General features: G+C 53.7%; 1 protein-coding gene across 2 annotated transcripts in view; it reads left to right on the top strand.

Annotated features, from left to right (window-relative positions):
- Positions 1 to 20925, top strand: part of CSF1R (colony stimulating factor 1 receptor) — a 31455-nt gene that overhangs the window by 8200 nt on the left and 2330 nt on the right. For both annotated transcript variants that reach the window (XM_068981464.1, XM_068981465.1), the window contains exons 5-18: positions 442 to 601; positions 5120 to 5306; positions 8016 to 8131; positions 8264 to 8384; positions 8460 to 8647; positions 10242 to 10357; positions 15787 to 15913; positions 16052 to 16156; positions 16591 to 16701; positions 17384 to 17546; positions 19456 to 19547; positions 19650 to 19747; positions 20324 to 20446; positions 20516 to 20627. In XM_068981464.1, coding sequence (XP_068837565.1) covers positions 442 to 601; positions 5120 to 5306; positions 8016 to 8131; positions 8264 to 8384; positions 8460 to 8647; positions 10242 to 10357; positions 15787 to 15913; positions 16052 to 16156; positions 16591 to 16701; positions 17384 to 17546; positions 19456 to 19547; positions 19650 to 19747; positions 20324 to 20446; positions 20516 to 20627 — 1819 coding nt within the window. The remainder of the gene's footprint in view (positions 1 to 441; positions 602 to 5119; positions 5307 to 8015; positions 8132 to 8263; positions 8385 to 8459; positions 8648 to 10241; positions 10358 to 15786; positions 15914 to 16051; positions 16157 to 16590; positions 16702 to 17383; positions 17547 to 19455; positions 19548 to 19649; positions 19748 to 20323; positions 20447 to 20515; positions 20628 to 20925) is intronic.

The raw sequence follows: 20925 nt of genomic DNA, 5'->3' as shown, positions 1-20925 counted from the left end.
CCATGACCTTTGCCCTAGCCTGTAGACAAGAGGCACATGTCAGCTCACTTCTGACTTTGCAAGGGGTTCCAAGGCCACCTCTGAGGCCCAGGAATGTAAGGATTATTTCTGAAAAACTCTAGAGAGAGGAACAGGGGGTTTTCTCAGGAGGAAATGGCATTAGGCCACTTCTAAGAACATACTTCCTCCCCATGCCTTCTGCATGCCAGGCATAGCCCTATGCCATTTGCATTCTCCATCTCACTTACTCTTCACTACAGCCCTGTAGTGAAGCATGGGCCAGTGTTAGGCCCAATTTGCAGATGAAGAAACTGAGGCTCACAGTTCAGCCGCTGCCCAAGGAAAAGCAGATAGTAATCCTTAAAGGCTGAGAATTAGAACCCAGCTCTTTCTAATTCCTAAATCACCTCTGTGTACCATTTCTGTTCCTTCTGGATGCAGCTTGCAATCTCTCAACAATCCGACTTCCGTGACAACCGTTATCAAAAAGTCCTGACCCTCAAACTCGATCACGTAGGCTTCCAAGATGCCGGCAACTACACCTGCGTGGCCACCAATGCCCGGGGCGTCCACACTACCTCCATGGTCTTCCGGGTGGTAGGTGAGCATTGGGGTGGTGGGGGAGGGTCAGCATGGATCCTGGGGTGAGGGGGTGCATATGGGGATTGAGAAAGCGGGAGCTGATATTTAAAAAAGGAGCTGACACTGTTAGAATAGCTCGCTAGAATCTCCCTTTTCTCAGCCTGGCTAAGGAGCCATGTCTGTGTCAGCCCTCTGATTCCTTCTCTCTCAGAATCCTCCCTCTCTCCCACCTTGGAGGTCCCACAGTACACAGCTGCATCTCATTCCAGCATCATTTTGTTGTGTTTTGGGACTGATGTCCAGTAGCTCCCTCCTAGACTTTGCTGTTCACTCATTCATTCATTCCTGCATGCCTGGGACTCATACCACATGGGCATGTGAACAGACAGCAGGCACCTGGGCGCGCATGGGAGACGCCTGAGGTGTCCTGGGGACACCAAGGGGGCTCCCCAGCAAAGGCTTGGGCTAAATGGACTCTAAGCTGGGGCCAGAAGAATGGAGGCGGGTTAGCCGGGCAGACGGGAGGGGAAGAAGCGGAGCAGCACTTCTGGCACAGGGGACAGCATATGCAAGGCCCAAAGGCAAAGAGAACAAGAGCGCCTGAGACACCCAGAGGCGCCGACAGCAGCAGCGACGCGAAGGGGTCGGGGGTGGCCACAGGAAAGCGGGGTGAGCGTAGTGTCCGAGAGCAAGTTGAACGGGTAGCTTGCATCATCTCTGGTGGGCGGGCGTCAAAGGTCTTAAGAGGAGAGTGATGGGATCAGATGGCAGAGAGGATGCGGGAGTGGTGGCCAGGAGCCCGTGGTCCTGAGCCACATTCCAGCCTGCCTCCACCAACGACGTAGGTAGGTTGCTTAAACTCTCCCCATCTGCAAAATGGGGATCCTAACAGTAACTGTCTCATAGGTTTGCTCTGAGAATTCATTGAATGTGTCTTAACTAACTAGGGCAGGGTCTGGCACAGAGTAAATGCTCAGTGTGCCTGAGGAGATGTCATTTGAGAAAGCTCTGCCCTGTGTCATGTGGATTGGATAGGAGACTCAAGGCTGGAGACCCATCAGGGCAGTTAACACGGTGTTCCAGGCCAGAGATGGCAAAGGGTGCTGGATTATGGTGGGGACCCCGGAGAGTCTGTTATCCAAAACAATCTAGGAGGGACAATGGCTGCTGGGACAAAGCAGAAAGGAGCCGAGATGACCAGAGTGATTGGGGAGGAGGCAGCGACAGTCCCTGGGCTGAGAATCCAGAGCAGAGGGCAGCTTCTTCAGGATGGGGACAGGTTCAGAGCGCTTTCAGTTTGGCCACACCTCATGTATTAACCTGGGAGCCTGAGGGGAGGCGGGAGGGCGAGCCTAAGAATCATTACCCTCACAGAACAAGTAATACACCAGGCTTGCAGGAGCACCTAAGCTCTGTTGTGGGCCCATTCTGTGCTGGCAGCTCTGAGGGCTAAGGCAGGAGAGGAGAACAGTGAACTGTCTCCCAGTTATGGATTCTAATCCTATCCGTTTTGTAGTGCAGACCTACAGCAGTCACTCAACGGATGTTGTTTTCCTTCACTCTTTCCGCTAGATCCTTTTTAATGTGGGGGATCCTGTTACAAATGAGAGAGAAAATGCCCTGCCCACACGGAGTTTGTATTCTAGTTGGGAGAAGACAAGCAATAAGCAAAATAAATTATGAAAAAGACAATTGGATAGGATTTTCAGTTTAAAACCGGGTGGTCATCAAGGAAGACTTACTGGGAAACTGACATTTGAGCAAAGACTTGAAGTTGGTGAAGGACCAAGCCATGTAGAATCTTGGAGAAGAGAGCTGCAGACAGAGGGCAAGCAGTGTTCTTAAGGTGGGTCCAAGCTCACCACGTGCAAGGAGTAAGTCAGCCAGTGTGGCTGGGTGGAGATTGAGAGGAAGTGTAGTACATGATGACATCAGAGGTGAAGGAGAAGGTCCTGGGAGGCCAACGTGAGGCCTGGGCTTTCCTTCTTGAGAGAGAGGGGATGCAACTGGAGGGTTTGAGCAAAGGAGTGACATGATGTGACTTGAGGGTAGCAAGATGTAATATGGCTTTCTGGTGCTTTGTTGAGGATTGTCTATTGGGAGACGAGGATAGAAGCCAGGAAACTGTTAGGAAACTCCTGCTACTAGTTTGAGCCAGAGGTGATGGTGGCTTGATTAGGGAGGGATATGGTGGAGGTGATGGGAAGTGGTAGGAGTTTGGATAAATGAATGGCTGGCTGGCTGGCTAAGGAAGAAAGAGAGAAGAAAACAGCCTTCAAAGCCCTCCAAGCTTACAAGCTTGGAGAGAGAAGACAGCTACCTAAAGGGAGGGCATGAAGTAGTGTGGTGGTGGCGGCTGCTGAATCGCTAACTCGTGTCTGACTCTTGCAATCCCATGGACTGTAACCCGCCAGGCTCCTCTGTCCATGGGAGTCTCTAGGCAAGAATACTGGAGTGGGTTGCCATTTCCTTCTCCAGGGGGTCTTCCAAACCAGGAATCGAACCCGGGTCTCCTGCACTGCCGGCAGATTCTCTACCAACTGAGCTACGAGAGAAGCCCGAAGTGGTGTCGATGTGGTGCCTAATGACTGTACGATCTCAAAGGGCCGCAGCGGGCATCCTGCCAAGTGAAATAAATCAGACAGAGACAAGTGCTATGTGACATTGCTTATCTGTGGAATCTTAAAAATACCACAAAGGGACTTCCCTTCTGGTCCAGTGGTTTAGATTCCTCCTTCCAATGCAGGGGCTGCGGGTTCAATCTTTGGTTGGGGAACTAAGATCCCACACGCTGCAGGATGCAGACAAAAAGTTAAAATAAGTAAAACTTGGGGGAAAAGATCCTTTAAATATAAATAAATTAAACATTTTAAAATACTACAAACTAATGAATATCACAAAAAAGAGGCTGACTCTCAGAGAACAAACTAGCCGTTACTGGTGGGGAGAGGGAAGGTGGGAGGGGCCATATAGCAGCAGGGGATTAAGAGGTAGAAACTTTTATGTATAAAATAAATAAGCTACAAGGATGTGTTATACAACACAGGGAACATAGTTAATCATTTTTAACAACTTTAAATGGAATATAATTTTTAAAAATTGTGAATCACTATATTGAATAGCTGAAACTTAACAAATATTATACATCAACTATACCTCAGTTTTTAAAAAAGAAAACGGATCCAGAGGAGGGAGCACTCCTTTAGCCTGGAGCGATGGGTGGATTCTCCCTGCTGGAGGAGTCTTAGAGAATGAGAAGGATGTAAATAGAAGAAAGGTGGAATATGGGGTTCCTGGTGGAGGAAATGACTTGAGCAAAGAGCCCAGGTTGGAACTACTGTGGGGTGTTCTGGGGATATGAGAACACCAAGGTGGGTGGAGAATTGTGTGCGTGTCTGTGTGTGCACATGTGTGTAGGAAGAGGGGCCACAGCTAGATGGGCATAGAGAGACCTAACTGGGAAGAGCCTTGAATGCCAGGCTGAATAGTGGAGGTAATGGGGAATCAGAGTGGGCTTTTTGAGCAGGAACATCACAGGGTAGAAGAGTGAATTTTGGATTTCGTAGACTTGAGGGCGAAAAGGAGCCCTGAGAGATGATCCAGTCCAGGGAATTTTTACAAAGCCTTGGAGTTTTAAGAAGGCATTTCAGAGGCATCCATGAGTGGCATGGAGAATCCGTGGATGGGGGTGACTTTCCTTTGCCTGCAATTCAATCAGAGCAGCTTGATTTTTAATTCATGCAACATTTAATTAGAAGGAACCAGTCAAGAATCTTTCATGTATAGGTAGTAGAAATCAAGTCAAACTGACCTCACCAAAAGAGGATTTTATTGGCCTTATAGCTAAAGCAAAACAAAACAAAACATGGTTATGAGCTTCCGGGACAGTTGGATTTTGATGTTCAGATGTGGACAAGAATCTACTGTTTTCCATCCCTCGGCTCTGTTTTTCTTGTGGGGCAGCACCAAGCTTGGAAACCCCAGTGGAATGAAAGCTTCTGTTTTCCTCCAGTTCCAACAGAAACCATAGGAATGAGTGAGTCCATGGCAATCATGATCCAAAGGGCACAGATTACCCTGAGTGGCTGGCCTGGGTCACATGCCCACTTTAGAACTGGATATGGAAGTTGCACTGATTAAAGTTCTACCAGAAAAAGGGGAAATATAAACTACTACCAGAAAAGGGGGCAGTTTTAGCTGCTAGAAAACATTTTATACAGTTATGACAAGATATTCTACTAATCTCTTTATTACATAAACAAAGAAGTAGAGGTGCCAAGGAAGATAGGAATTTGCCTAGCTTCTTTCAGGAACCTGGAGATAAGTTTAAAGCCCGGGGCTTTTGAGAGGGGCGGGAGTGGTGGGAAAAAGATGAGAGGGCAAGTTTTGGTTGCAGGCCGGGTCTGCGTGACTGCCACAAGCTAGGTGCCCAGGGAGGGTCCCGCTGAAAGACTGGATGCACGGGTGGATGGCCAAATGGACACACAGACGGACCTCTCCCCACTCACTCCAGACTTCTGTGCACTCTGCTTTCCAGACAGTGCCTACTTGAACGTAACCTCCAAGCAGAACCTCCTCCAAGAGGTAGCCGTGGGTGAGAAGCTCGAGCTCAGAGTCAAGGTGGAGGCCTACCCAAGCCTGCAAAGTTTCAACTGGACCTATGAGGGTCCCTTCTTTGGCTCTCAGCCAAAGCTCAACTTTGTAACCACCAGCGACACATACAGGTACCACCCACTAGCTCCCATCTGCATGGCCCGAGAGAACACTTTAACCCAGAGTCAGCACTCTTGGGTCCTGTCTCAGCCTTGACTAGGGGGTGAGTCCTTGCCTATTTCTAGGTCTCCGTTTTCTTGACTAGGTAGAGCCTCAACGTCAGTCATCTGTGTTTGAGATGTAGATGAAATCAGCATACCCTTTGTGCTGTATCCTTGGGAAATTAAGCACTGTCCTCAAGAGCTCTACCATTTCTTGGGTGTGCGCATTCTGACGGTCACCCAAGGTTTCCTGAGCTTATTCATTTTCCTCTTTTGTGACTAATCCAAATGCAGAAGGCCATCCCCATGATTTCCACTCAGAGTCATACTCCTGATGGCAATTGCACGAGGTATCTAGAGCCACACACACAGGTTTGGGGGACTAGAGGGAATTAATATCTCTCAGTCACAGATACATCGAAAGTTCTTTAAAAACCTGTGGCCATCCACCCTTGAGAATTTCTCACCAGCTACTCTTCTCCGCTGGATCAAAACTCTTCTTATAAAGGTCTGTCTGCCTGTGCACGCCCCCACCCTCCACTCCCAGAGTCCTGCAGAGCATTTTAGAAATGTCTTTTTGTCTCCTGTGGACTCTCTCCTCAGGGTCTCACTTTCCTGCCCAAAATGACCTAGGCAGTTTCTAAACAAGAGAGTTTTTTCCCTAAGGAGGAACACTGATAACAAGTGTGAAAATAATCATTTCTCTACCCTGTTCTATTTCTAAAATTTTTCCTGGAGTAAGGAAATAGCAACCCACTCCAGTATTCGCACCTGGAAAATCCTATGGGCAGAGGAGTCTGGCGGGCTACAGTCCCTGGGGTCACAGAGCCAGACACCGCTGAGCATGCGCACACTCCATCCATAGCTGCTTTACAGTGTGGTGTTAGGTTCTACGCGCAGCAAAGCGAATCATCTGTATGTATACACATAACCCCTGTTTTTTGGACTTCTTTCCCATTCAGGTCATGACCGCAGAGCAGTGAGCAGAGTTCCCTGTGCCGTACAGTAGCTCTCATTAATTACCTGTTTTATACATAGTATCAATAATGTATATATGCCAATCCCAATCTCCCAGTTCACCCCATCTCCCTTTTCCCCCATTGATATCCATGTTTGTTCTCTATGTCTGTCTCTATTTCTGCTTTATAAATAAGACCATCTATACCAATTTTTTCAGATTCCACATGTATGTGTTAACATACGATACTAATTTTTCTCTTCCTGACTCACTTCACTCTCTATGACGGCCTCTAGGTCCAGCCACATCTCTAAAAATTACCCAACTTCATTCCCTTTTATGGCTAAGTAACAGTCCATTGTATATACATACCGCATCCTATCTATTCCTCTACCGTTTGAATGAGAGAGAACAGGTCCATTAAAGACAGCAAAAACGTGAATCACATGCAATCACATCTTCTCCCACAACTGTGATGAACAGCCCTAATTCAGTTTTGAACCATTTCCTGCGATGTCTAAGTGCAGCCTCAGAGTCCTTCTCAATAGCGTCTTCAGGCTATGTCTCTACCATAATTGGCTCGGGAGAGGAGACCTGTTTGCCACCTCTGCGGTAGGTAGTCCCCAGACATCTTCCAACTCCCAAACTCTCCGGAGTTCTCTTTCTAGCTCTGGAAGCCCAGACCTCTTCGATTCCTGGATTCTTGTTTGTTGATCAACAGAATCAACAAAGACGTTCCCTTGTCCTCGTCTTCTTCTTCCTAGTTCCTTTCTTGTCCTTTCCAGCCAGGATTTCTAGCTCCCTCTTGTCTAAAGGAGAAGTTCTGAACTGGAGTCTGCAGACACCTGGTAGGGCGCTGATCCATGGATATGTTTCAGGGGTCTGTCAGCAATAGGGACACTGTGGAAAGGAACCAGAGAGGTGCCCTTGAACTCGGTAATCTGGGGCCTTTCAGCGCAGGGCACCAAACTGAGCCCACGTGGTAGGTGTGTTCATGGTGATTTGGACTCATGCAAAGAGTTAAATTCTTTCCATTTAAGAAGTAGGTATTAGTTATCTCAAGAACTGACACAGGTAGAGGGGTTCTCTATGCCGACGAACTGACTGAGTAAACACCATGGGTTTTAGTCTAGTAATGGCTGCAGATATTTTCCAATGAAGGGGCAAGTGTCTGCAATGAGTCAGGCTCTCTGAATACAGGTCCCTCACGCTCACAGAAAAAGAAGCAAAGGAACAGAAAGGTTAAGTATCCTTGCCTAAGGTCCCACAGCTGGGAAGTGGCAATACTAGGACTGGAGCCCTGGTCTCTGGAGCCCCCTGGCTGCATCCTGCCTCCCGTCCCTTTCAAAGCCCCTCCTGGCAGGGCTGGCACTTTGGGGATAGAAGCTGATCAGGTACTGGCGTTTTCAGTGAGGACTGTTTAGCCCAGTGATGGTGGTGAAAGTAGATACATTCAGTGAGGCTTGTGAGGTGCCTCCCAACATTGGCACTGTACAGACACCGCCTCCACTAAACCTCAGAACCAAAGTGCTTTGCGGATGAGAGCGGCAATTAAGAAAATCGGGTTGGTGGTTTTTCCATGTCTCAGTGGACCCAGCCTGGGTACCTGGCTCAGCCAAGGCCTTCATGCCCCAGACCCTTGACCAAAAATAAAACCACCCCCTCTAAGGTGGTTGTCGGAACCCTCTCCTCACCCCAGATGGCCTGCTCCTCCCACACAGATACACCTCCAAGCTCACCCTGCCTCGCCTGAAGCCCTCCGAGGCCGGCCTCTACTCGTTCCAGGCTAGAAACGCCAGAGGCGAAGATACCCTGACCTTTGAACTCACCCTTCTATGTGAGTAGAAGGGCTTGGGGACAGAAGGTCCCTGGGGCGGCCGAGATAGACAAGCTGGGGGAGGTTGGGCTGGGGCAGAGAAGGCTGAGGGTGGGCGGTCAGGCGAGGAGACTCAGGCCCTCTCCACCTCAGACCCCCCGGAGGTAGAAGTCATGTGGACCCTCATCAATGGCTCCAAAGCCCTGCTCTGTGAAGCCTCAGGGTACCCCCAGCCCAATGTGACGTGGGTGCAGTGCAGCAGCCACACCAACAGGTAAGTGACTTCCCTCCTCACCTGGGCTCAGGGGCTGGGCACCCCAAAGCTCTGACCACATTCTGTGCTTCCCAGATGTGATAAGACCCACGTGCTGGTCCTGGAGGAGCTGAACCCTGACATCCTGCGCCAGGAGCCCTTCCACAAGGTGACCATCCAGAGCCTGCTGACCCCTGGGACCTTGGAACACAACAGGACGTACGAGTGCAGGGCCCAGAACAGCATGGGGAACACCTCCGGGGCCTTGGGGCCCATCTCTGTAGGTGAGCCTTGGACCCCTGCTCCAGGCTGTGACAGGAGGGGTGCCTGGGGAACTACCCCCACCCACTCCTGGGAGACAAGGGCCAGAGTTTCAGCGCCGAGCGGATCCCAGCCGTACCGAGTCTAGCTTTCCATGTGCGACTCTAGGCCCCTCGTGACCAAAGGCGGCAAGATGGGCAGTCTAGAACCCAGAGGGCTGGAAGTAGGAGGGGGAGAAGGGCAGAGGGGAAGCAGAGATCTAGACAGAAAGCAGCCTGAAGCGGCGGCAGCCTAATCTGGCCCCTCTGCTCTTGCTGCTGCGCTTGAGCTGACTCATTAGTTCACAGGTGTGTATTTGAGACTCACAGGGGAGCAGGGCCTCCCCCGGGCTTAGAATCTGGTGACGGGGACAGGCGACTAATGAACACAGTCCCCACCCCCAACCCAGGGCTAGCCTCGCCGGCCTTTCCCATCCCTCCCAGACTCCCTTCCATCAGAGACACAGTCCTATCCACCCACGGCCGCTGTGCGGTGGGGGTGGGGGCAACTGCCGCAGCAGCATCGTCTGAGGAAGACTCATCCCTCTCTGCACTGCACAGAGGCTGCATGTGGGTCAGTTTTTTGATTCTGAGCAGCCCAAGACTGTACAGGGCCACAGCACCCTCAGGCCTCTGAAAAGCAGGTTTGGCACCCACTGTGTGCCAGGCCCAGAGAGGACAGTCTGGGGCCTCCGCCTGGATCCAAGGGGCTTCTGGTGCCCTAGCCTTGGAGTCCCAAATTCACATGCGCTACCCTAGTGGCTGTGTCTCAAGCTGGTGGGCCTATATTACAAATAAGAAAGCCAACATCTTGGCTTACACTGCGCCAGGCATCATGCTAAGCCCCTTGCAGACATTATTTCAGTGCACTCGCCCAAGCCCCGGAAGTCGCTTTAATACAGTTTGCCTTCCCTCCTGGGGCATGATGAACCCAAGTCTTCAGGAGTAGTCACAGGTTTGCTCTCACACCTCATAAGAGGTAGAAGTGAGGCTGAGTCTCAGGTTCATGCTGCTGATCTGGCCAGGGGGTGGAAATTAGGTCCTTCCCAACACATCAAGGGAACTGGGGCTACTGATGTGGGAAGAGGAGACCTGGGTCCATGAGCCTGGCTTTCAGACTCTTGGAGGGCCATGTGGTCCCAGAGGGCACTTGGGGACGCTGCAGGGACCTCCTGGGGAGGCAGATTTCAGTCCAACCTCTAGAAGGTCTCTCCGTCCAAGCTGGCCAGAGGTGTAGGTAACGAGCCTCCACACTGGGGGAGGGTTCAAGTCGTGGCTGAGCCCCAGAGGCTTCTTACACAGGCAGGGGGTGGGTTGTATGATCTGAGCGGCTCCCCCGGCTGCAGAGGCTATGAGTCTGGGCAGGGTTTAGAGCTGGGTGTGAGCAGGGCTGGAGGTGGGTCCTTGCCCCTGGCTGGGGGAGAGTCTGCAAGCTTCCTACTGAGAGGACACCTTGTTCAGTCAACAAGAGTTTGGGGGGCACCCACTGTGTTCCAGGCCACGGGCCTGTTCCAGTGGGGCATGGGGTCTCAAAGGCCCCATCGGCCGGCTCACTCCCCTGGCCCGCCCCTTCGTGCAGGAGCCTCCATGCAGCCCCTCGATGAGCCCCTCTTCACACCGGTGCTGGTGGCCTGTGTGTCCATCATGGCCTTGCTGCTGCTGCTGCTGCTGCTGCTCTTCTACAAGTACAAGCAGGTGAGCCTGGGCGGGGCGGGGGCAGCCAGACCCTGGGGCAGCACCGCCGGGCTGTGCGGGTCCACCCAGCATAGCCACTCACCTGGCAGCCGGCCATTCACCGACGAGAGCTCTCTAGTGGGCGCCTGCTGTATGTTAGTGTGAGTGGCTGCCTGATCAAGACTCAAGCCTCTGGGGTTCTGCTCTCGTAGGCTTCACTGTCTAGTGCAGGAAATGGCTTCTACCACGAAAGTGAGGGTGTGGATTACAGAGGAAAGATGCTACCAGGACAGCCGTGGGAGTCGGGGAGAGGGCAGAGGTGGGATCCTCTGCCAGCTGGGGCTTCCAGGGGCACAAGAGGGGCCCCAGGGGCCAGGCCTGCGTCTCTGTCAGGTGGCAGGTAAGTTAATGGAGGGAAGGCCTGACCATCATCATCCTCTTCATTATTTTTTAAAAACTTATATTTGGCTGTTTCAGGTCTTAGCTGCGGCGCCCCAGCTCTCTGGACGCACCTCTAGTCGAGGTGCGTGGGCTTACTAGTTTCATACCCACACTTAGTTGCTCCACAGCGTGTGGGATCTTAGTTCCCCATCTAGGGATCGAACCCACGTCCCCTGCATTGGAAGGTGGATTCTTATCCACTGGACCGCAAGGGAAGTCCCCACCCTCTTCACTGTGTGTGCTAAGTTGCTTCCGTTGTATCTGACTCTGCAATGCTACGGTCTATAGCCCGCCAGGCTCCTCTGTCATAGGATTCTCTAGGCAAGAAGACTGGAGTGGGTTGCCATGCCCTCCTCCAGGACATCTTCCCAACCTAGGGATCCAACCCAGGTCTCTTATGTCTCCTCCACTGGCAGGCGAGTTCTTTACCTCTAGCACCACCTGGGAAGCCCCTCCTCTTCATTATTTAATATTAATATGAGTCAAGTCTGCTGTTAATTGCACTTTGACGTTTAGTACCCTGCCTGTCACTTTGAGGGCTCAATCAGTGGTTGAGCAGTGATTTGAGGGGCATTTTTATGACATTGTTACCTGTACCCTCTCATTTACTGCCCTCAGCAGCCATCGTGTGTGAGCAGTATCACTAACCCCATTTTACAGAGTTGGAAGCTGAGGTTCCAAGAGGTTGAGACAGATGCCCTAGTCTGCAGCTGGCTAGTGGCAGAGGCTGGTTTTGAAACAGTCATTTTCAAAACCATTTTGTAAAACATGAAATCATCTTATTTCACCCTCACGACAATCTGGAGGCAGGGACTAGAGCAGTCAGGATTCTACAATAAGGAAATGGGCTCAGCAAGGTTGAAGGACCTGCTCAAGAATTCTGGTTGCTTCCTACCCCAGAGCCCACGGTCTCCACCACTTAGCTGCACTGCCTGTCTATATGAAAGACCATTTCCGGTACGGTTGGGCACTGACAGGGCCAGGCCAGAAGGCTGCGGGAGGCCAGAAGTGGAGGGATGGTTTCTGGCTGGCAGGGAAGGGAGTCTGCTTGGAGGAGGTGGCCTGGCGTGGGTGAGACTGGCCATGGAGGAGGGGGCAGGCAGCCAGGGGAAGAGGAGATTCAGGGCAAGGGTGTCTCTGGGGAGAGGGCAGTGTACACAAAGAGTGGGGAAGACCACGGGGAGCACTGGAAATACTGTTGCCTGGAAGGGGCACGTTGGATGTCTGGACCCCATCCTGAAGGTTCAGGAGATGTGAACAAGAGAATGAAGTGAGTTACAAACGAATAGCGCACCTGTGAGCCCCTTGCTGCCTTTCCTTCCCCGCACCTGCCTTGGGGGTTTTAGTGTAAGCAGAGGTGGATGCTGTGTCGGGGGTGCCCAGAGGCGCACAGGGTGCTCAGCACCCAGCATGAGGGCGCAGCTGAGCACAGCCTCCAGAATCTGGGGCTCCAGGCCAAGTCTTCAGGGATCTGGGTCCACCTCTGACGCTGGCCGTGCGACCTTGACTGGCAGACTGCAGGCTGCAGGCCACTCAGCAAGATCCTGGGCTTGGACAGCGCTCAGAATGGACGCTGAACACGCCGGGCCCAGGAGGAAGTTGGCTGGGGAACCGAAGTTTGCTCACGCATTTTGGGATTGGAGGCCTGTCTGAGGTTGGGCATCTCCTTGACTACACGCCCAAAGTGGTTGTCGGGCACTGCTCGCCCACCTCCAGGGGGACAGGACTTTAGTCACTCTCGTGGCCTCCCGTTCCTTCTCTGAGCAGCTCTGTTGCAAAGTTCTTCCTTATATGGAGCTGAAAGCTGCCTCCCTGTGCCCCACTGAGCTGCCTCCCCAGCCCTGCCGAGATTCCAGAGAAGGGCCCAGTTCCCCCTCCAGCCCTTTCTGCCTTGGACTGCCCGGCCCCCTTGGTCAGTTGTTTGGGGACACTCTACCTTCTCTTCAAGGGACCATTTTTGGAACGTGTACTCCCAGGCACCTCTTATCCCATTTAGGAAATTGAACTGGCCCCTGAGCCCACCCGAGAACAAGAGAAGGAAGGCATCCCAAGGGTCAAGATGGCCATACCCTGACGTGATGGCCATGCCCAAGGGCTTACAGTCCAAGTGTCTTTGCTTTGCCCCTTGGGGTTCTGAGCCTCGCCCCTTCCCTGGGGAGCCAGCCTGGCTTGTCCTCACTAGCCAGGCCTGAGGGGAGGGTGGCCCCAATTGGGGGAAGGGTTGCTTCTGTCCCAGGGCTGAGTCATCACCTCTCTGGCCCCCAGAAAGACCACAAGGGAGGCTGAGGGGGAAGAGAAAAGGGCAGGAGTCAGCAGGCTAGAAGCAGGAGGGACGTGCGGAAGAAAGGATGCCAGTGACAGGGAGGAGCAAAGGGGATGGTGGGAGGGGCAGTGGGGAGGCTAGAATTCTCGGGAATGAGGCGCATAAAGGGGATGCATAGGAGGGTCCCTAAGATTTCTGGTGAGAACTGTTCAGATCTTCCCCTTCCCGAGACAGAAAGCATCCTCCCACTGAGACAGCAGGCCTGCATGAGGAGTTGTGGGGACTTTGATGATTCCTTGTCCACCTCGGTCGGCAAGGGGAAGTGGCCAGGGCCCGTTACAAGGAATAAGTGAGATGACGCACGTTGAGTGTGGAGCCCAGCGCCCACTCACAGGAAGTGCTCTGCAGGCACGCACTGCCAGCATTCTATTCCGAGGCCACCCAGAGGAGAGACCCCTCTGGGCAGGAGCTCCCAGGAGCTCCACAGGAGGAGCCATGTGTAGGCGTGGCAGAGGCTGGGCAGAACTGGAGGCCGCCTTCCAAGAAGAGGGGTGGGGGCGCCTGAGACAGGGGGGAGAGAATGGTGTCTTCCTCCAGCAATCAGGTCTGGGATTCAGAGGCTGAAGTCCCAGCCAGACAACCTCGCTTGCCTTGATCGCCCTCCCCTTCCCCACTCTCCTCTGCCCGGCTCGGGGTGGAGTGGGGAGGGGGCTGACTCAGGCCCAGCTGCAGGGCCAGAGGAAGGAGAAGTGGCAAGGAGGAAAAGATAGCTTCACCGCAGTGGCTGCTGGAGATAGAAGTGGCCAGGAGAGGAAAGGGAATCCTTCCTGGTGCTGTCTCTGTCCTTTGAGTTGGAAAGGCAGCCACAGGCAGGGCTTGAATCCTCTGACACTCAGGAAATCCTCCTGTCCCATTTCAGACTATCTGCTATAACTCTACCATGGCTGTCCTGACATTTACCTGTAGTCTCTCGTTCTGAATCAGAACCTGGAAGTTCTTCCTTAGGTCTAACTGCAATCTCTCCCTCCAAACTACCGTCTGGACGTTCTTCCTGATGGCTACCTAGGAGGCTTCAGTCACAGGCCGCCCTCCTCCCAGCACCTACTTGAGCTCCCCCCACCTCGAGGAGGGTGCCCCATGGAGGAGCCCAGCTGCTAAACAACACAGCCCAGCTGGCCTCCATGCCGCACGAGTGACCGGAAAGAGAGTTGGACTGCTGACCCGAGGCCTCGGTGTTCTCCAATGCTCCACCCCAGCTTCCACTTCCCACCTAAACTCTGTCTTCCATCAGCACTTCTCGTGGGCACCCCCTGGCATCATGCCCCCATGCAGCTGCCACCCTGGGCAGGAACAAGAGCGGCAGCCACTCCCCCCCAGTTCAGGCTCTGCCACCGGCTGGCTGGTTGGAGCAGCATGGAGAGCCTGAGTGGGTGCGCCAGCTGCTCACTGTTGTGTGTGCGGGGTCTCTCTCCATCTGTCCTTTAACTTTGTAAAGTCCGACGCATCACTCATCTGCATCAAGCCTAGGAGGTTTCTCCTGGCATGGAGAGAATTCACTCAGTGACTGGCTGCCCCAAGACTTTCCTGCCTTCAGAACTGTGCCCGCTCGCCTCCAGCCACGTGGCACCTCTAGTCCCTCAGCCTCTCCAGGATCTTTAGCACCTCCACACCTCTGTCCCCTCGCTGCTCCCCTGGCCGGCACCCTCTCACCTCCCCGGGGGCCCCCCGCTGCTCCCCTGGCCGGCACCCTCTCACCTCCCCGGGGCCCCCCCTGACTTGTCTTCCAATGTCCCCAGCTCCCTCTGCCCTCTCGCCCCGCTGTATTGTCTCCATCGAGCCATCTGAAAATCTATTTTTTTTTACATTTTGTATTTGTAGTCCTACGTATGTATGTATTTGAGTGGAATGCCTGTCTTAGCCACTAGAATGCAAACTCCAGGGGACAGGAACTCTGTTTTGTTCACCTCTGAATCATTGATGCCTGAAACAAATATGTGCTCAGTGAAATATTTAGATGGGAGTAAAACTCAGCCTTAAAAGGGGAGGAAATGTTGATATAGGCAACCACGTAGGTGAACCTTGAAGACGTCATGCTGAGTGAGACGAGACAGTCACAAAGGGACAGATTCTGCATGATTCCAATTAAATCAGGTACCTGGGACGGTCAGATGCACGAGATAAGTGGGAGGTGGGAACGGGGAGCTGTTGTTTAGTGAGGACAGTTTCAGTTTTTCAAGATGGAAAAAGTTCTGGAGATTTGTTGTGCAACAGTGTGAATGTACGTACCACCACCAAGCGGTATGCTGAGAAATGGTTGACTTGGTGAATTCTGTTATATGTATCTCACCACAAGTGAAAATAAAATAGCTGATACTTGGATGGGAGGGTGGATGTGTGAATGGACCTACAGTTTCACCCTCCCTGCTAGCTCAGGAATTATCAAATTATCAGAGCTGTCAAGACCCTTAGACATGGTCCTAAATCTTTCAATATACAGTTAGGGAAACTGAGGCCTGGCGAATGGATGGTCCCTTGGTAAGGCCAAGCCAGACAAGGACTGGGCTCTTGGTACCATAGGCGTGGGGTGACACGGCCCCTCTTGCCAAATTGCGGGCCACACACCCACCTCCTTGCGCTGTGCAGTGGGACCGCCCAGCCCCTGTCCTCCTGGGTCAGGATGATGTCCCAGACCCACCTGGCAGGCCCGGCTGACCTTCCTCCCCTTCCCCGCCCCCGCCCCCTACAGAAGCCCAAGTACCAGGTGCGCTGGAAGATCATCGAGAGCTATGAAGGCAACAGCTACACCTTCATCGACCCCACCCAGCTGCCCTACAATGAGAAGTGGGAGTTCCCCCGGAACAACCTGCAGTTTGGTGAGCCGGGGTCTCTGCACCCGCCACACCCTTCTGTCACAGGGCCGGAATGGGTGGCGGGGAGCCTGTGGGCCTGTAGAGAGAGGCCCGTCTGGCACCCCAGGACCTGAGAAGGCTGTGTGTGTGTGTGTGTGCCAGGTAAGACCCTTGGAGCCGGAGCCTTTGGGAAGGTGGTAGAGGCCACGGCTTTTGGTCTGGGCAAGGAAGATGCTGTCCTGAAGGTGGCTGTGAAGATGCTGAAGTGTGAGTGCAGGAGGGGTCCGGGGGTGGGGGAGCGGGTAGGAGGCGGCGGACACCACCGGGACGGTTTGTCCTGTGGTCACGGGGCATTGCCCGCATTTTCGGCCTGTCAGAGCCTGGGATCAGGCGTGAAGCCGCTCTGTTTCCTTTGTGAGCTCCAGGCTCTCTCTCATCCTGGGTGTAGAAGGGCTTCTGACTGAACCCCAAAGGGGCTGGGATGAGAGGCCACCCTGGGCTCTGGCTTGGCCCCAGCTTGGCCCAAACCAGTTCAGTGACACGCCACCTCTCCTCTCTCCCCCAACTCTCATCTGTATGTCGTTTACTCTGCTTCTTTCGGCTTGATTACCTTGGGTGCTCCGGGTGCCCCCTGCTTTGCTCCGTGTCTCCTGTGTGTGGCCCTCCACGTCCTGCCCTTTCTCTGTGGCCCCACCTCCCAGCCACGGCGCACGCTGACGAGAAGGAAGCCCTCATGTCAGAGCTGAAGATCATGAGCCACCTAGGCCAGCACGAGAACATAGTCAACCTCCTGGGAGCCTGTACCCACGGAGGTGAGGGGCCCTGGCAGGCATGCGGGGCCACGATCTTGAGTGTCTGAGAGCCCCAGGGCCTCACACCATCCATCTTCCCCTTCCCATCCCCACAAAGTGAAGGTAGGATCCCTGTCTGGGCATCCCTTGAATTCCTAGGCCAGACGCCTGGACTGGTCAGAAGCTGCTTGTGGATGACAGGCAGTTCTGGGAGCTCTGACCAGTGGCTCTCAGACATGTGGGGACATCAGAGTCACCTGGAAAAGGAGCAAAGAATGCAGATCTCCGGGCCCCACTCCAGGGAGTCTGATGCTGCAGGTCTGGAGTGAGGCCCTTCAAACCTAACTTTAAGCCCCGACTCAAAGAGGCTGGGCACTCACTGCAGGGCCCATAGAAGTGTCCCAGGATCCGTTGGGATTCAGCCCACCCCATTCTCTTCTCCTATAGCAACTGTGACTTATATGGAACTGCCTTAGTTTTCCTTTGAAGAAAGAATTCTTCAGCTAGTTTTTTGGAGGGCCCTCTGCTCTAGACAGATGTGGTCACTGAGGCCCAGAAAGCATGGAGGGCTGCTTACAGACAAGTAGGATAAGAACCTGTGACAGAGTCACAGCCCAGGTTCTTACTGCCCTTTCCCCACATTCTCGTCCGGGTGGGGTGGTGGATTAAGGGTGCACTGACCCCACTCTCTTGGCTGCTCTAGGCCCTGTCCTTGTCATCACGGAGTATTGTTGCTATGGGGACCTGCTCAACTTTCTGCGAAGGAAGGCTGAGGCCATGCTGGGACCCAGCCTGAGTCCAGGCCAGGATCCCGAGGCAGGCACCGGCTACAAGAACATCCACCTGGAAAAGAAATACATCCGCAGGTAGTATCCTGGCAAAGGCCGGGACTGGGAGGTGGGACCCTGTGTCTGTTCCCAAAGTCAGCTCAGGGTTGGGTGGCTGTGTGGGCTTCACCCTCCCGCTCGTGCTATGGGGAGTAGCCATCAGTACTATGTGGGCACTTTAGTTTGTCTCCTACTTATTCCTATTGTCCAAGGAATATTTGATCCCCTACTATGTTCTGGAAGGATAGCAGGCAGAGATAGGCAGCTCACAGTCTGGTGGAGTCAGGTGTTAATGAATCATTTTATTGTGCATATAAGATCTATTCAGGGCCCTAACTAGAGACGGGCAAGTCTTGGGGATAATGGCCCTATTTCTCCCATAGCACCCATCCCAATTTTGAGTAGCCATGGGGAAGCGGGATAGAGTCTGTTCCTTGTTGGATGAGAAGGTATCATCCAACACAAAGTATCACAGCATAGCTGTGGCCAGGTCCTTGGTCCACTCGGGCCTGTTTCCCCAAGAAGCCATCCAGGCTGAGCCTCTTGAGTCTCTGCTCTCTCGCTCTGAAATGCTGTGATTTCTGGAAGCCACCCAGAGGGAGGGGGACAGAGCCACATGGGGAACCACAGAGAGGAAGTGGCGTTTTGTGTCACACACGAGTCAGGGGCAGAGGCGGAGCCTGGTTGGGCCCTGCTGCTGCCACCTCGTCCAGTGCTCACCTAAGCCACGCCGCTCTCCTGCATGCCTTGGACTCAGGGCCTGTGAGGCCTCTGGGCCAGGCTGCTGGGAGCTGCTGCAGGATCAGGAGAGGGTATACACTGAGCTATTTTACCACTGTCAGCTACCCAGCCTGGGAGAAGGGGAAGGAGACCATGCCACTCTATCCAGTGACCTCAAGCACACGGGCTGGCAGGATCTGCTTCCTCTTCGGAGTTTCTGACACCCTTTGGAGAGGGTGGCTCATGCTGGGCCTCAGCAGGCTGGGAACTCAGGCCAGATCAACTTGAAATGAGAACAGAAGTCAAGTGTTAGCTTCCATTTTCACGATTTCAAGAGCAAGTGGCATGTGGACCAATCCTGCTAATGGGATCCCAGGCTACATTAATAGAAGTATAGTTTCTAGACCACGGGAGAGAATAGTTTTTCGATGGTCAGACCATAAATAAAACACTGGATTGTTTTTCTGGGAACACTAGAGTAAGGACGTCATCACGGTGCGCATCTCTATCATAGCAGGGGGCTGGAGGTGAGAGGTCCAGGCTCCTATCTGGTTGAAATATTAGAAGCTACCCAATCTTAACAGCTACCCAGAGCACAAGCTCATGGTCTTCTGCGAGCTGTTAGGAATGTACAATCTAAGGCCCCTCCAGACTTGCAGAGTCTGAACCTGCATTCAAATAAGATTCTCCAGGTGATTCACAGGCACATGCATTAGTTTAAGAAGCTCTAGATCAGGCCTCCACTCTGGCTGCACACCAGAATTGCCTAGAGAAAACTGCTAAGTGGGAATGACTGTTTGGTCCCTAGTTTCCAGTCTTTGGTCTGAGGGGTCTGAGTATCTGGAGCTTCAGGGTGAAGTCAGAAGGGAGAGACACAGTGCAGACAAGTGGACTCAACAGAAGGGGCCCTGGGGTAAGATCAAATCCTTGCTGGGCATTCCAGGAAAGAGGGAGACACTTCTTGAGGACAGAGCAAGGCCCAGGAGGAGGGACAGCCTGGGGCCAGACTAGCATCAGGAACAGTGGAGGACCTTCTAACAGGCAGAGCTGCCAAAGACGCAACAGGCTGTAAGCTTCCTTACTGGACGGCCAGGCAGAGGTCGCTGATCACTTTAGAGAGTGGGTCAGAAACTGAAGTCCAAGTTGACTCAGGGCCCTTCCTCTCTGCTGAGTGGCTGGGCGAGGCCTGAGCTGGGCAGCAGAAATAATGGGCCCCTCTCCTATGCAGGGACAGCGGCTTCTCCAGCCAGGGCGTGGACACCTACGTGGAGATGAGACCTGTGTCCACTTCTTCGTCAAATGACTCATTCTCTGAACAAGGTGTGAGGAGGTGCTGGGGCTGAGGGAGAGGAGAGGGGTTGCTGGGGTCAATGCAGGGCAGGGAGGTCAGCGGGGCCATCCCGATGCCTCTACCCGCCCCAGACCTGGACAAGGAGGACGGGCGGCCACTGGAGCTGCGTGACCTGCTCCACTTCTCGAGCCAGGTGGCCCAAGGCATGGCCTTTCTTGCTTCCAAGAATGTAAGTCTCAGAAAATGGGTCCCTCTCTGTGGTCACCCAGCGGGGTGGGGGCAGCTGAAGCCGTGAGGCTAGATGGGTGAGGACACGGGAGAGAGAATGGAGTTTGTGAAGCGGGCCATGCTCCTCACAGCAGAGACTGGAGTCTAGAGCTGGAACAATGGCTCTGCCACTTGCTGTGTGGCTTTGAGCAACTGCCGAACCTCTCCGAGCCCAGGTTTCTACACCTATAAAGACATGCAATCGTAGGATGGCATGAGGGTAAGATAAGGTTACGTGTGCGCAGATACTTAGGGGAGGGTGGCAGCCGCTTGTCCTGTTAGCTGCTCCAGACCACCCAGCTTCTGAGGTGGCTCCTGCTGCTCTCAGCCAGAGGGCCAGTCACGGCGGTTTCTCAGCACTGCCTGTCTGACCACATGACATTTTCCCCAACTTGGGTCATGGTACTGGAGCCAGGGTACAGGAGCAAATATGATGGCCACTGCCTCATCCGCCAAGCCCTCTGGGGCCCTGGCTGCTGCCCCTGCACCCTGGGGTCAAGCAGGGAGGGGCCAGGACTGACCCTCAGTGCCTTCCCAGTGCATCCATCGGGACGTGGCGGCCAGAAATGTGCTGCTGACCAGCGGCCACGTGGCCAAGATTGGGGACTTCGGTCTGGCTCGGGACATCATGAATGACTCCAACTACATCGTCAAGGGCAACGTGAGTGCTGGGAAGGCTGGGGAGGGGTGGCGACCCTGGGCCCAAGGTGACCGGGGTCTGCTGTGCCAGGCTCGCCTGCCTGTGAAGTGGATGGCGCCAGAGAGCATCTTTGACTGCGTCTACACCATTCAGAGTGACGTGTGGTCCTACGGCATCCTGCTCTGGGAGATCTTCTCACTCGGTGAGTTGCTGGCCCGGTCAGGCTCAGCGTGGGGCTGGCTGGTGCTTGGTGACCCATGGCACCTGTACCTCCTGGGGGATGCTGGCCCAGAGGCTTGGAGGTCAGCGCAGAGCAAGGGCTGCTGAGGGCGCAAGGGTCGGGGAAGCATCTTAAAACCAAGTATTGTGGCTCCCAACGTAGGCTGAGCCCCTCCACCCCGACAGCACTCACTCCAGGCTTTTCCTCGCCTGTCTGCTTGGACAGTTGCTGCTTCCTTGAATGCCGTTTCCCCTTGTCTGAAATGTGCATGTCCCTGAAG

Source organism: Capricornis sumatraensis, chromosome 9 (genome assembly GCF_032405125.1).
Source record: "Capricornis sumatraensis isolate serow.1 chromosome 9, serow.2, whole genome shotgun sequence".
In the NCBI taxonomy this organism is placed as follows: domain Eukaryota; kingdom Metazoa; phylum Chordata; class Mammalia; order Artiodactyla; family Bovidae; genus Capricornis; species Capricornis sumatraensis.
Note: the sequence above shows the minus strand (reverse complement) of the source record. Positions and strands in the feature narration are given on the sequence as shown.